This window comes from Parus major, chromosome 6, assembly GCF_001522545.3.
Source record: "Parus major isolate Abel chromosome 6, Parus_major1.1, whole genome shotgun sequence".
Lineage (NCBI taxonomy): Eukaryota > Metazoa > Chordata > Aves > Passeriformes > Paridae > Parus > Parus major.
In genome coordinates this window covers 34,119,287-34,133,711 of record NC_031775.1, presented here as the reverse complement: position 1 = coordinate 34,133,711, position 14,425 = coordinate 34,119,287, and the positions used below count along the sequence as shown (strand labels likewise).

Genomic DNA, 14,425 nt, shown 5'->3' with positions numbered 1-14,425 from the left:
CATCCATCCATCATCCATCATCCATCATCCATCATCCATCCATCATCCATCCAGTGTATCAATAGTTAGCTACTACCTGTGAACCACTGTGACCCCGCACTGCAGGGAATGCAACCAGGCAGTATGTGCAGGAATGATTGCATTTGCAGTAAAGGATATTTCCTATTTAATTTGAGGAGAATTAAAAGCATTCAGAACTGATGGCTGTGTCAGCTGCAGTGCCCATCACCTCCAAAGGGAATTATCAGAACTGCTGGTTTTCTAGGGTGCTGTGTATCCTGTAAAATCTGCTGAAGGGAGTCTCAGTTTTTGCTCCCTTTTTCTTGGCAGCACTGCAACGTGCATTTATGTGCCAGGGTGGAGGAGAAAGAAATGCACAAAATTCCAGATTTCTACATTATGCAGCTTGACAGTAATCAAAGGGTTTTAAGAGTTTAGGCAGCTGCAGAAACCAAGGTTCTGCTTGCTTCAATTTAAAGCAATGAGGCACTGGTACAAGGTCAGCATCTCTTGGGTACACTGCAATGGGCCACCTTGGCTAAAATCATACACGTATGAACCCCTTCAAACAGGGCAACTTAATTCAGTCATTGGAGTAGAACAACAGCAATTACTCATCAAGACCTACAGACCAAAGTCAGAGCACTGGTAGATCAGGAGGTGATATTAGCAGCATTTATCAAATCCATCTGCAGGGCCCACAAGAGAATTCACAGCTGTGAAAGGGAAATGAAGTTTCAGACCAAAAAGAGGAGATGAGCATAAAGAAGTGACCTCAGAGAATTAAAACATGTGGACCCTAGTTACCATAACCTCCTTTGTCAGTCTCGTGGAGAACACTTTCTTTTCAAGATACTTTGGAAAGACAGTAATTTTATCTGTCTTTCCAGTCACAGCAGATTATTTAGAAACTGATTCAGCAGTCTACTGACTTCAGGACAAGGCCAGTGGAAATGCTGATCCTTCCCACTTATCCATGAAAATGGTGTACACAACGCTACCTGATTTTAAAGCTACTTCTTTCTCTAACAAAAAAACATGTAAAATGATCTCTTACTATATACTTTGAATCTTAATCTTCTTTCTTTCATTGCCAGTCTTTAACATCACGTTTCACAGAAAAAAAACCCCAAATCATTGAATATAAATGTACCACTTATGTTGTATTTGTATAATATTGTACTTCTGCACATATCTATATATCCTGAATGGCTGTGCTGTCAAATCATGAACACCCACATAAATGTGGATCTATGGCACACAGAGCAATGGCACCAAAGAGATTGTTCTCAGCATTAGGGGGTGAGGCACAGCAATGCACAGCTAGCAGCACTGAGGGCTGACCCCACTGCTATGGATAAGCTGGGTTTTTTTTACATTATTACGAATTACAGTCAAACACGCTGCTAACAGTTTCAAGGGCTCAGCCTCTCCTCTGTTCTGCAACATGCAGCAGAGAATCCAGATCTTATCCTGTGAGACTTTTGTTACTTGAAAAAAACATCAGAAATCAAAACCTGTTGTACTTAGGAGATTAGTTCTCAATGTGAAGACTGAGCATATGTAAAGGATAAACTAGTTAAGAAGCCAAAAGCAGGGACACAGATCAAGCCTGGGTTTCCACTCCTGCAGCAGCACTGAACTTTCTGCTGACCACAGAAGCTTCTTCCACACCCCAAGGGCTCCTTGTCCAAGCGCTGCCCTGCAGCAGTGAAGTGTGAACATCCCATCCCTCAGCTGCCCAGCAGAGCCTGGAGCCCCCGAGAGGAGCCCCAGAGAGCACAGCCCCATGCCCTGTGCTGCAGCCCAGCTCCTCCAGCGACAGATCTGCTCTCTGGTACATCAGCCTGACGTGGGGGCAGCGTGGCCCACAGGTGACCGCCAGCAGGTCACAGCTCAACACGTGCCTGCCGTTTTCTGACGGGAAAAATGCATTTGCTTGCTCACTCTCCTGGGATTCCAGTGCTTATCTCGAATTAAAAGAAAATTGACTCTGGAAAAACGCATTCATGCAAATTGCCATTTTCACAGCTTTGCTGGGACAGACACTAAATATTATTGCACTAATTCATACACTGTGCACAACAGCTTGTGACAAAGCTCCTTCAAACTGCCAAGAATGACTTGAGTGTATGCTGTCTTTAAAACCAGAAGATTTTCATTAGGAATACCCTGCTTGCAAATCTGACACACTCAATGGATTATTTCATTTAACTTTATATATCTGTTACTATGGAATATCAGTTTGTCCACTTGGGAGTCCAAATCACCATGCACTATCCTGTTACACAGTAACTTGTCAGCTGCAATTTGGCAAAAGCATGAAATACGGAGAATACAGTTTTAGTATTACTTGTAGAGTACTTAAAAATGGAATTTTCTTGAGGAACAACTATGAAATGTTTCTTACTTGGGCAAAACTCCCACTGTGGGTTGAAGATTCCCCCAGGCTTGGCTGGCATGAGTGTCTTGGGGAACAGGCAGGAGCACAGAGGTATATCATATATATAATACATCATACATTATATCTCATATATTATATATCATATCTCATATTTCATAACACATAATTCATATTTCATATATCTCATATCTCATATCCCATATCCCATATCTCATATCTCATATGCTGGGTGTGTGAGGAGTTCCAGTCATTCACCCTGCCATCCTCACAGAGAGTCAGGCACCTCTCAAGGTCACTGGGAATTTCAGACAGCCAACACTGAGGTGCTGCTCTTCCAGCAGGGACCCAAAGGGTGCCCTCCTTGTGTGGGGCTGCGTGGTGCCAGCGGGTGCTGGGGCAGCCAGGCAGGGCACAGCTCTGCCCAGCTGGGCTCTGCAGCTGCCACAGCTGGCAGCGAGGGCTGCTGGAGCCTGGGCTTCCCCCACCTATGTCACAAAAACACAGACAGACCTCAGACCAGGGACCAGAACTCACCTCTCCATTCTCGCAACTGGGAACCCCACTCTCATCTCTAGCTGTGCCTTTTGTATGAAACTGTCCTCAAGTATAACTTTTCAAGTTAAATGTGGTAATTGCTTTTCTCTGTGCAATCCTGTGTGCAGGCATTCATCTGGGAAGTTACCAGGGGCACCTGGAGAACGCCAGAGGATTGAGCTACTGCAGAGAGACGGTGAAAAAGCAGCTAAGCACCTTTCCATTTTTATTTGTCTTGCCACAGATTTCAGATGTGGAAGCTTTGGTATGGTGCTTGTGTGCACAAATATTAACTGCAAGGGATGTTGGTGATATCCATAAACCTGTGGACTGCAATGCAGGTGCAAACATTGCCTCCCTGGATATTCTCTTCCATGTCACACAGGTTAAAAAGAGCCAAAGCACATTAGCAGATTGTACTACAGGCTGGATTACAGAGTGCAAATACAGATGCTGGACCTACTCTTTGGGCTAGACTTAATCAAAGACTTAATCAATGCCTAAAAATATAAATATATCACAGTACACCTGAATTATCTTTAGGCCATACAGCAGCTCTATAGAATAGGATGGGGGAAAGGTAATGAAATAATATTTGTAACTTTGTGCTGTGGACAAATTTTACACCTGAATAATTCATCTATTTGAAGCTTGCAATAAACAGCTAACCCAACACATCTGGATTGACTTGTTTGTGAAATCTGGACTTACATTTATGTTTTCCTAGTGAGAACAATTTATTGGCACTATTTCCTGTCTCTGTAATTTCTCATTTTGCAGTTTATCCGGTGGCATATCAACTAATCGTCAATTTAAGCAAATGCAATTCTAAACACAGGAATGCTGCTTCTGAATAAAGAAACAGAGCATGAAGCCATTTTCCTATTAACACTTTATGAAAATCAGGCATCTCAGATGACTGTCTTGAATAAAAAAAGCAGTTTCAGGGTAGGCAGGATTTCCTCATGACCAGTCTGAGGTAGCAATGGTCCTGAGCAATCAATTTCCTTTCTCTACCCTAATTTGCCCTTATACATCATATTCAAGATTTTATCTGGACAGGGGCTGGTTGGCTCAGTGGATAAACCTCTGCCTTTTCACCTCTGGGATCATGGTTCAAGTCATACCCTGATGAAATGCACTTGATCGTCCTAATCTAGTTCCTAGTGGACAGTATTCCCATTATCTTTAAAAGGGTCAGAGCCAAGGCCATTGGGAAGAGTGCATTGTGCTGTATCTTGGCTGTTGATTAATACATTTTCAGTGACACCAGATCCTTAATCTTCATAAGCATACATATTCTCACAAAAATCTTAATAGAGGTCCCTTGCAGACTGTATCTTCTGCTCAATTTGTGTATCATTTCAGGATTTCAGGATTTCCTGGGGATACACCCACACCTCCCACAATAAATTGCTTAAAATGTACAAGTATGTTTGCCTGAACTGTTTGCAGTAACATCTCAAAGTTAACTAGCATGATAACGGATCATAACTCTAAATCACTACTTCTCAGAGGGAAAACAAGACCTTTAACTCAATCTGTTCTTACAGCACATTATAATTTTCTTCCCATACCATATCAGTTGAGGCTGAACACACACAGAATAAAGGGAATTTATTCTGTGATGGGAAACTGAGTCAGAACGTACTCTCCATAGGAGAGTTTGTCCTCTGCACCAAGAGAGCTGCTGCACAATTAAAGAAATAGAACCACTTCCATTTCATGAACATCCAGGCTGGGAATCACTGGGCTTTTCAGCATAAGATTTTGGATCTGGTTTGGAATGAATGCTGGTACACCACCAGTGCCCTCTGAAGCCTCTGGTGATCCTGGAGCTGGGTGCAGCAGCTCCCTTGGGCTAATCCTTCTGCCCCCGAGCAGCCCAGCCCAGGGATGGACAAGGGCTCAGTGTTTCCATGGGAGATGGGCCTGGGGGGGCAGCAGGATGCAGGACCACCAGGGCAAGCACAGCTTCACTTGCTTGAAGTTCGCTTGTCACCAGCTTCCAAAAAAGATCAATAGAAAAAAGAGATCATGATTTTAGCAGGAGTATCATCAGGTTCCACTCTTAAGACAATTAATTCACTCATCACTTTTACTACACAGCTGTGGTCAAAATCCTAAGGACTGTGCATTAGCTTTTACCTGGATTGATTCTTTAATACAGATCATAGGAAAGACAGGAATGTAGGTACCATTCCTCAGTTCTAATTGTAGTTAAAGACTATAAAATGATTCCTGATGATTAAATCATTCCTCTGTAGTCATTACAGGTTTTTACATTATTACTACATATTTATTTAATTGACTACTGAAGAAATACGATACAGCTTGTGGTTCTTTGGTACAAGTCAATAACCTGATTATATTTTTTTCATTACATAATTACCCTTGGCTTGATTTTCTTTTGATTGTTTTGAAATTAAGAGGGAACTCCTTTTGAAAAAAAGCCCACTTATAGCTTGATCTATTGCAAACAATTAAAGAATCTGCAAATACCTGGTAAAAGTGTAGGTTTATTCAAGAACCCCCTGCCCCTCTCCTAGAAGCACTGGCCTGCTGATTTTTATCACTTAAGGGCTAGAAAGCCAAAGCTAGGAGCGTGTTTTGTGTGAGTGATGTGCTGGTGAGTGGGGCAGGGTGAGCTCAGCAGCGTGGGCAGCACCCATTTTCCATCAGGAAATCCAGGCTGGGGTCCAGGGCGCTCTGCTCCTGCTGGGCAGAAGAGGAGCAGCACCACAGAGGGGCAATGGGGGCATGGAGGTGTCTCCCAGCCAGGGGCTGCTGCCTCTGGGAAGGTGTGAGAAGCCACATTTGTGCTTTTCTACTGCTCATGGGCAAGCCCCCAGAGCAGGATAACACCACGGAACCGACTGGCACAGCCTGGCTGTGTTCTACCCTCCAGGTCAGAAACACTGAGCTTCTGCTAATTGAGAAGAAACAACCTATACTGGGAGCTGTCTGATGCCAAGGTGGAGCTCTGCAGGCTGCACCTCCTCCTGCCCAGCTGTCTCAGTGCTCCTGTGTATCACCTTCCCCACAGACCCACTCAGGACAGCTCTGTGTGGTTATGGACTCACGCCCTGCTCTGTCTGATGGAACACAGCTCTGCTGTGCAATTCAGAATACAGGAATTAAACAATAAAACAGTTTTGCATTACTGCAACAATTGTTTTCAAATAGGCTTTTTCTTTTTCCTACCACCACAGAACTGGGTAAGTCTGGGCGTTCCTTTCTCAAATACAATAATACAGAATGGTCATTGCACTCTGAGGTAATCAGTATAGGTAATTGCTAAGCTAACTTTGGAATAAACTACACATAAGTCTGAATAAGATACATATTAGTTTGGAAAAATTAGACCTGACAGATTAAAGTATGCATTTCAAACTGAATTTCTGTTAAACAGGTGATTTGTATCTATAGGAGATTTTTCATAAAAAAATAATAATTTTTATAAATATACATTAAGATTCTTTTTGTTGATTACAACGTAAAAGAAGAAGGAATAACTGTGTATGGACAATGATAAAGTAGCCTGTTGATAATAAATATTTGTCAGGTCTTGTCACATCCGTACACATTCCAATGTTACTGAAGAGACACGGCACTGATAAAAAAATACCCTCTGAAAAATCAATGGATTTTGAGCTAAAGCAGTTGCTAAACACACAGAAAACATCTTTATCCAGCAGCCCGAGTGCTGTGAAAATTCCCAAGCCTTGCATTGGTACAGCTAAGGAAAATTTAATCTTCCCAAATACTCATCAGGGCACTCCATCCTGCAGACCTGACAGCCCCACTTATAATTAATTATACAATTTCGATGGGAATATCGACTACACAAAGCTATAAATCATAGAAAAAGTCAATAGGCATGGACATATTCAATCATGTCCCGACCAATGATTACTACTCTTAAAATACAATAATTATTTTCAGGAGCCAGCTTGAATTAAATTTCTGTCAGGCTGGTACAAGACCGGCGGTTGATGAAGGATGCGATGGATTTTTTGGGTTGAATTCGGCACAGAGACATTTATCGTTTTAGATAGGTAGTTTGTTTTTAGTGATCATGGTGCTGCGTGTTTAACTAGACCATGAAGATTAGATTATCTCCAATGGCTCATTATATCGTTTATCTCTTTCTTCCATGTTTGATCTGGAAGATTTCCCACTTCCTGATGCATGAAAGAAATGACTACTGATTTTGAAATGGAATGTGTTTGAGTGGGATTCTGCCTGTACCTTCACACCCCACAGCCCTATATGCAAATCAAGCAGCACCCACCCAAAATACCACTAGGACAGGCACCAAGAACAGCTTTACACAGCTTCAGGAATTCACTGGGGGAAAACACAAATGACAAAAACTTGAGTTGTTTTAAAAAAAAAATGGAAAAATTATTATAATAATACACATAGCAGAAAAATCTGGGACAGAAATGCGATTAATATGGAAAAAGGAATTGGGAGGAGACTTATTGCTTTGAATTAAATGTCCCCAAAACTGCAAAACATCAGTGAAAGAAACGTTAGGTAATTCCCAAGGATGCAACCACCTTGTAAACTGGAACCAAACAAGCCCAAACTGACGTGGCAGTAACTGCCCACCTCTCACGGCCACGTGAGCCACGCTGTGGGACAGCAGCAAGGACAGCAAGGGCAATCAGATCTTCACCCCTTATGGGTCTTACTCATCAAACTCTTCTGACCTCAACGAGTGAAATCTAAGATTGTCACATGGAATCAATCTCCCAGGTGAGGTCAACTTAAAATCAGAGAGGGTACCAGGGCTTCAGCTTCCCTCCACGTCCTAGAGCCCTGCAGACAGCCCTCCAGCAGCCTGGCTCTGTGAGCAGCGAGAGAACGAGCCACAGGCAGCAGAGGAGAGAGGTGGAGAGCCATGGATCCTGTGCACTACCATCCCTGGGCACAAAGCAGCAATGTGCCCTGTGAGCGTGCACAGTGTGACTGGTACAGAATGCTGCCAAACTGGGAGGTGGGGACGAGGGCCCTCAATGAATTCCCTTGGATACAGAACTCCTAGGAACCCTTGGATGAAATAGAGAAAGCTGCAAGCAGTGATACACAGCTTTTCCAAAATGAAGTGGCTACCATTTGAAATAAAATCACATTAAAGAAAATACCATGCCCTTCTCCACAGAAAAATCAGAGTCCTTACTACAAATCAGAGTGTTAGTGTCCCCTGTCTGCTTAATCCTCTTGGGAAGCCTTCTATGCTTGTCCAAACAGTGAGAGTCTGCTGCAGAGCTTGGGATTGCTATTCTCCTTACTCTTGTGTTTCTAGTATCTTTTTGTACACGTAGAAGACCCAGGTGTTTTCAGAAGGGCTTTGCATTTAAAGGCTTTTCCGAAGTTACTGTGTGATGCACAATGAAGAGCTAGGAAGAAAAACAGGATGCCTGAAGAAATGCAGACTAGAGGACAGACAAGGAAAGGGAATTGTTTTGTACATTTACTTTTCAGTATTTTTCTATGAAAAAGAAGGTAAACATGCCAAAGTTAAGAATCTGTACACAAAATAACTGGCTAAGTTATTTTGATTGTTATGATGATGATGATGAAATCTGGAGCAGTTATTGTGCTGGCTAAATTATCTCTTCTCATTCTGCAGAAAGGAGGGCTGATAAGGATAAAGGGCTGGTTAGAGAAATGCAATTTGTATGTGAGTGCCCAACTTACTCCTTTGAAAGGGTTCAGCAATGAACTTACCGCAGTGCCATTGTTGTCTCTAAATACGTCTTGATTAAAATAGTCAAAGAGCTTCTTTTCTAATTGCAGCATAACCTAAATAAAAAAGTAGGGAGAAAGGTCAGTAAAGCTCCTGGACTCAGCAACTCAACACCCAGCTGCTGGCAGTGACCCTTTCAGAGACAGGCAGCCTTTTCAAACCACACATTTCCACACGTCCAAAGCCCCTTGTCAGCTTGCCCATTTGCTTGGCTGGCAATCACTTAAACAGATCCAATTAACTGAGCATTAGGTGTGACAATCTATATCCTCCCCTCCCTTTACATTATCAGTTTGGAACAACTATATTCATGCTTTGTAGAAAAGAAAGTGAACATTCAACACTGTTTCTATTTACAGAGGGGTGCCAAGGGCATTAAGTTGTTTACCTTTCGGTCATTATCAGATTCACGAAATATTAGCTTGACTACTTCATTTGTGTCAGCTGCCCGGATGGTCTGCATTGTGGCCTTTGCACATAGTGTCTAAGAAAAACATAAGGGGAGGAAGAGAAACAAGCTTATATGCACCAGAAGACCAGATTTAACTGAACATTATCAATAAGTATATCTTCAGTGCCCCCCATTAAATATAATATTCTGTATGTCAAAATACAAAGCATTGCTAATTTAAGTCACTTCCACTCATGATGGACTTTAAACAATAGACTGAATTACCACTTGGAGAGAAACAGGCAATATTAAGAAAATATCAATCAGGAAAGGCAAATAGTCATTCAGCTTGTACCATGCAGACAGGTTCTTTCACAGCTATCACTGTATGCTGTATCACACATTACTTGCAAACATCCTCCAAACCACTGCTTACAGATAATGACCAGGTTCTGTGCTGGTTCTTAAGAGATGGTAACTACATTGACACTACAGCTCTGTCAGTTAACTCTTGTTTGCAAAAACATCTGCCCTGGAAATTCATGTTAAAAGTACACTTAAAAGTCACCCCAGGACAAAGTCTGAGAAATGTTTGTACAATCTGACAGCAATTTTCACAGTTTACTGTGCATAGCAAATCCCCTCTTTTAAATAAGAGACACCACATTTCTAGATATTGTGAGGACTGGGTGCCTAAAACATATTCTGAAGCAACATTTTACCAGGCACAGAGGCATGAATTTCCATGCAAGTGTTGGGCCTTGATCCATTGGCCACTGGCCTGGTTGGGACCCAGTTCCACAGGTAGTGGGGAATAACTTGAAATGGACTTCTCAAAGGGCTGGCTCCAGAGCATGGCAACAGGTGGAAATCTAGAACTTTCAGCAAAGTTTATGATGCTTCAAGTATGTCAAGTGCTTTGAAATACAGGGATCTCCCATCTTAACTGTGTCTGGGCACATTTCACTAAGGGCTCTGCAGCCTCCCTGCCAGGGCAAGGCAGAGCTACCTGTGCCCCTCTGCCTGGCTGCTGGGAACCACAAGGAGAAAGTCAGAAAGCAGAATTGAGGAAATTGCTCAAAATGGGCATTGTTCAAAGACACAGATATGTCCCCACACCTGCGAGGCAACTCAGCATCCACAGCTGCTGCTGAGGATCTGTGCACAGCCCTGGATGTGGATTGTGGCAAAGACCGTCCTTCTGAATAAAACTTCACTTTGCTAGAAGTTCTTAAGAAAAGTGTTTTTTGTTAAAGAAAATAACTGAGTCAAGGAGAGGCAAAGAGGTGACTTCCCTGCTGTTCACCCCATTCCTTTTCATAATAGCCAGACAAAAGCTTTTAATTTTGCAAAATATGAATTTGTAAAATAAATATGTTCTGTGGTATAGACTTCCACATCCTACAATGTGCTTCTATCTCTCACAGACAGAAATACTTATATTTGGATTCATTATCTGAGGTGCAATGTCTACCAAACACAGCACCAAGAACTACAGCTCATTTCTCCTTTCTGCATTCTTGCCTTCTCCTGAAGGCAGAAATTACATGCCAAACATGTATTTAAACAAAAATCAAAAATCCATCTGCTTCCAAATATTTTAGATCTCAGCTGAGGATCCCAGTGCCAGAATGGGAACAATCTGTCAATGGACATTTTTCTCCCATTTGATAAAATTTGATCCTTGATAAAGGCCCTTGACTACTGGCACAGTACAAATAAAAAACAGTGAGTTGTGCACTTTCATTTTTAACAAGTAACTTGAACAGGATTTGGTAAAAACCCATAAATCTGTTATTTTTCTTACAAGTTTGTGAATGAAACAAGTGTTGATTCCCAGTCTCACTGAACAAGTGATGTCCATTTCTGACAAACTTTTCCTGACTGTTCCCTTCCTCCCCAGAGCAGCAGCACGTCCATCCAGCTGAGGGTTTAGCCCAGAGCGCTCGGCACACGGGGGGCAGCGGCACAGTGCAGGGGGCTGTGCCATCACAGCTGCCACGGGCACGAGGAGCACTGGCCCCACGGCCACACGCACAGGCTGCTCTGCCACAGCCTCACCTGCGCTGCAGGACCTGAAGGTGGTTTTCTGAAGCCTTGGGACAAGAATGGGAACTTGTTGGTTCAGTGCCACCCTGGCTGGCAGGAGTGACACGCTGGAGCCTTGTGGGAGCTGCACCTCCAGCATCTCTTAGCACAGAGCTCCTACCTGTTCCCTCGCAGCCCAGGCAGCCGGGGATCCCTTTGTCTGCTCAGACATGCAGAGGCTGCTCTGCCATCTGTGTCCCTACAGAGCTAGCGAGGTAACCCTGCAGGAGAGAGCCATTCCCAACCTCGCTCCCTCCACGGGTGATTGAAATTCAGAGCACAGATCAGATAATCGGGTCAAGCCCAAAAAAAGAGGCTTTGGGCTCATGTGTCACAAATCAGTCTGGTCCCTTCAAACAGCACACCAGATTAGAACAAGCACCCGAACAAACCAGAGCGGAAAACCCGCAGCTCTCTAAGGCTGCTTTCTAAAGCCCTAACAAATCGCTCCATCTTTCACTCATTTAAACTTTCCAAATGAGGGTCAATACGGTCCCGAGCATCCAAATGCTAATGCGCTTAAGTGCGCTTAAGCAGCTTTCCAGAGTGAATGGGCCAAAGAAGGGCTCGAAAAGACACGGCAGAGTTACTGTCACTGTCAAAAAGTCATTGTAGCCACCCCCAGAGTGGTTGCAATTCAACAAATTCATGATTTCTGTCTCTTAAAGGCATCTGCTTGAGAACATTTTTTTCCCTGAGCTGCTTTATCTCACAACGTCAGGCAGGCTCCAAAAGAAAAACCCTGCGATCGACTCTTGAGAACCAATACAGAAAAAGGACCCACATACCTTATTGCTTTCAAATTTCACACACACAAAAAGTTACCTTATTCACAGACAGAAGTGATTGGGCAAAGGTTCATTTCTTATACAAGCTGGAGGCACTCCTTTTTTTCCTCCTCCTTTCAATTTCTGCACAGTCGTAGTCACCCAAGCAGAAAACTTTCGGGACCATGTGCCTTTTTAGGCAAGTCTGCTTATGAAGGGATTTTTTGTTGCTAGCAAAGAAAATCAAAATACTGCGAAAACTCACTGTTCCTTGCTGGGTATTCCCCCAAAGGTATATTTTACAAGGGCAGAAGAGAGGAAACCAGATATCAAAACTCTACAGAATTTTTAAAAAAAAAAAATATCTTTTTTTTTCTTTGGAAATAAGATTTGTTTAAAAAGCTTGCGGGAAAGCTGTTTGAACAGCTTAGAGAGAGCCCAGTAGCCAGCCTTTCCCTAGCAAACACAGCCACATCTCAGTCCTGTTTTCCCATACTCTACACAGGTAGATGCTTTGTAGCACTTCTGAAATAACCCTTTGCCATAATTTATGTGTACTGAATTGTAAAACATAGTAACAACTTTCCTGACAACAGTCTTGGGATGTATTAACAACGTCCTGTTACACAAAGCTAGGAGGAAATGTTTTTTATGTTTACAAGAGACAAATCTGGAACTTCTAAACTCAGAAATTCTCAGAATTACACTCTTGATTTTCAGCATAAACACACCTTCAAAATACATCTGCTCCCCCATATACACCACAAATCAAAGTGTTTAAGACTGCTTTTCTGCATACTTACAGTAAATAGGGATACAGCCATTAAAACAATTGCTATATACATAAAACACACAACAGTCTATAATATTCACTTTTTATTGTGTTTACATGGGAACACAGTGAGCAGCTGTGGACTGCACTGCTGCTTCCTGCTTGGCTGAAAACGGCAGCTGATTTTTCATTGATTCCACACTCCTGCTTTCTGAACTTCCTTTATGACTCTACCTCCTGATGTGAGAGCTATTACATGACTGTAGGTCCCTCAATAATTTTTGGGAAACGCCCCCCATAACGTGGTATTCAAGCACCTACAGACTCATCCTGTCCTTTTGCATCTGTCCACTGCTGCTAAAGATGTCTATTATTATTCTCTATTATTTGGATACTCTTCTTAGGACTTATTATTACTTTGAATTCTTCTTAAAAAACTGGAGAGAAAATAGCATATATACATTGCTCCTTTACAATTAAAAGAGTTCAGCAATAGCTGCCACTGGAATTTGCAGCAAGCTGCACAGACTGTGACAAGATGTGCTCATGGCTGTGTTAGGAAAGAAGTGCAGAGGCTGAAGACTCCTACAGGAGCCAAGTGAAATAAGGTCTTGAGCACATGAGCAACCAAATTAACTAAATTTAAGATATTTATTTTTTTTCCAGTTACATACTCTGTGTATTCTGGAAGGACAGAAAAGAAATACATACATATATCATCTAATTATGAAAGTGACATACTTCTGAAATGCTGCTCTAGACCCAAAATAAATCTGACACTTATTAAATTAGGATAATAATTTTTTTAAATTATTATTATTATCTGAATGCAAACTGTATTAGAAATAATCAGCAAGGTAAAAAATTTACTACTTTGGGAATAACAGGAACATCTGTCTTGTTTGGGCTCCTCCTTTCCTCTGAGGAGATGACACCATTTTCTGGATATTGGGAATACAACAACAGCAAATTCCCCAAGTTACATGACATCAGAAAAACTAAATGTGCAAGTGAGAAAAACAAAGTTACATGTAACTTTCTGAGTCAATGAGAGTTGTGCATTTAGCTACAGGACAGGTAACACAGTGCTTTTTAAACTCTACCTTGCCACTGAAATGGAGGCTTACTATAGCAAATTTTTCACAGCCACAGAGGGTTTTGGCTTCACAGCTGCTACAAAAACCAAGGGCATCCCAGGGCTCAAGCTTCAGGGTACAAACCCTATCTGAGAGGACATACACTTCTGGTGAAAAAATACAGACTTTAGACCATATATTACCTTGTGTTAATTCTAACTGTGTGTAAATAGCAATAATATCCCAGAACAGCCACTACACTTCCCAGCAGCAGTAATTGAACTCAGCAGTGACAGAAGTGTTAGCTGAATAAAGAACAACCACAAACAAGTATTAATGAGAATCCACTTAAACACCAATAAAATGACTTTCTCTTTGGATGCTCCCAGAGGAGCGAGCTGGCATCCAGGGGAGGCAGTGGTGGAGGAGCAGCAGAGTGAGAGCCCTGCCCTGCTGGTGCTTCCTCTGAGGGCACATCACCACCACTGCCATCACCCTGCTGCCTCCACCGTGTCAGGACTGGTTCAACCTCAGGGGCAGCTTAAAGCAGCACCAATCCCACCCCTGTGAGAGCCTGGTCCAGGAGCTGCCCAGGACCTGTGGGAGAACTCCAGTCCCCTCCACGCAGCCCCTTA

The 14,425-nt window shown here is 42.6% G+C and overlaps 1 protein-coding gene across 4 annotated transcripts in view; it reads right to left on the bottom strand.

Annotated features, from left to right (window-relative positions):
* The window catches only part of INPP5A (inositol polyphosphate-5-phosphatase A), a 142,587-nt gene that overhangs the window by 23,469 nt on the left and 104,693 nt on the right, over nucleotides 1-14,425 (bottom strand). For all 4 annotated transcript variants that reach the window (XR_004498068.1, XM_033515462.1, XM_033515463.1 and 1 more), the window contains exons 10-11: nucleotides 9,085-9,180; nucleotides 8,678-8,752 (exon numbers count right to left, since the gene is read on the bottom strand). Coding sequence is in view for 3 of the 4 variants with exons in the window: in XM_033515462.1 (XP_033371353.1) it covers nucleotides 8,678-8,752; nucleotides 9,085-9,180 (171 nt within the window). In the remaining variant the exon portion in view is untranslated. The remainder of the gene's footprint in view (nucleotides 1-8,677; nucleotides 8,753-9,084; nucleotides 9,181-14,425) is intronic.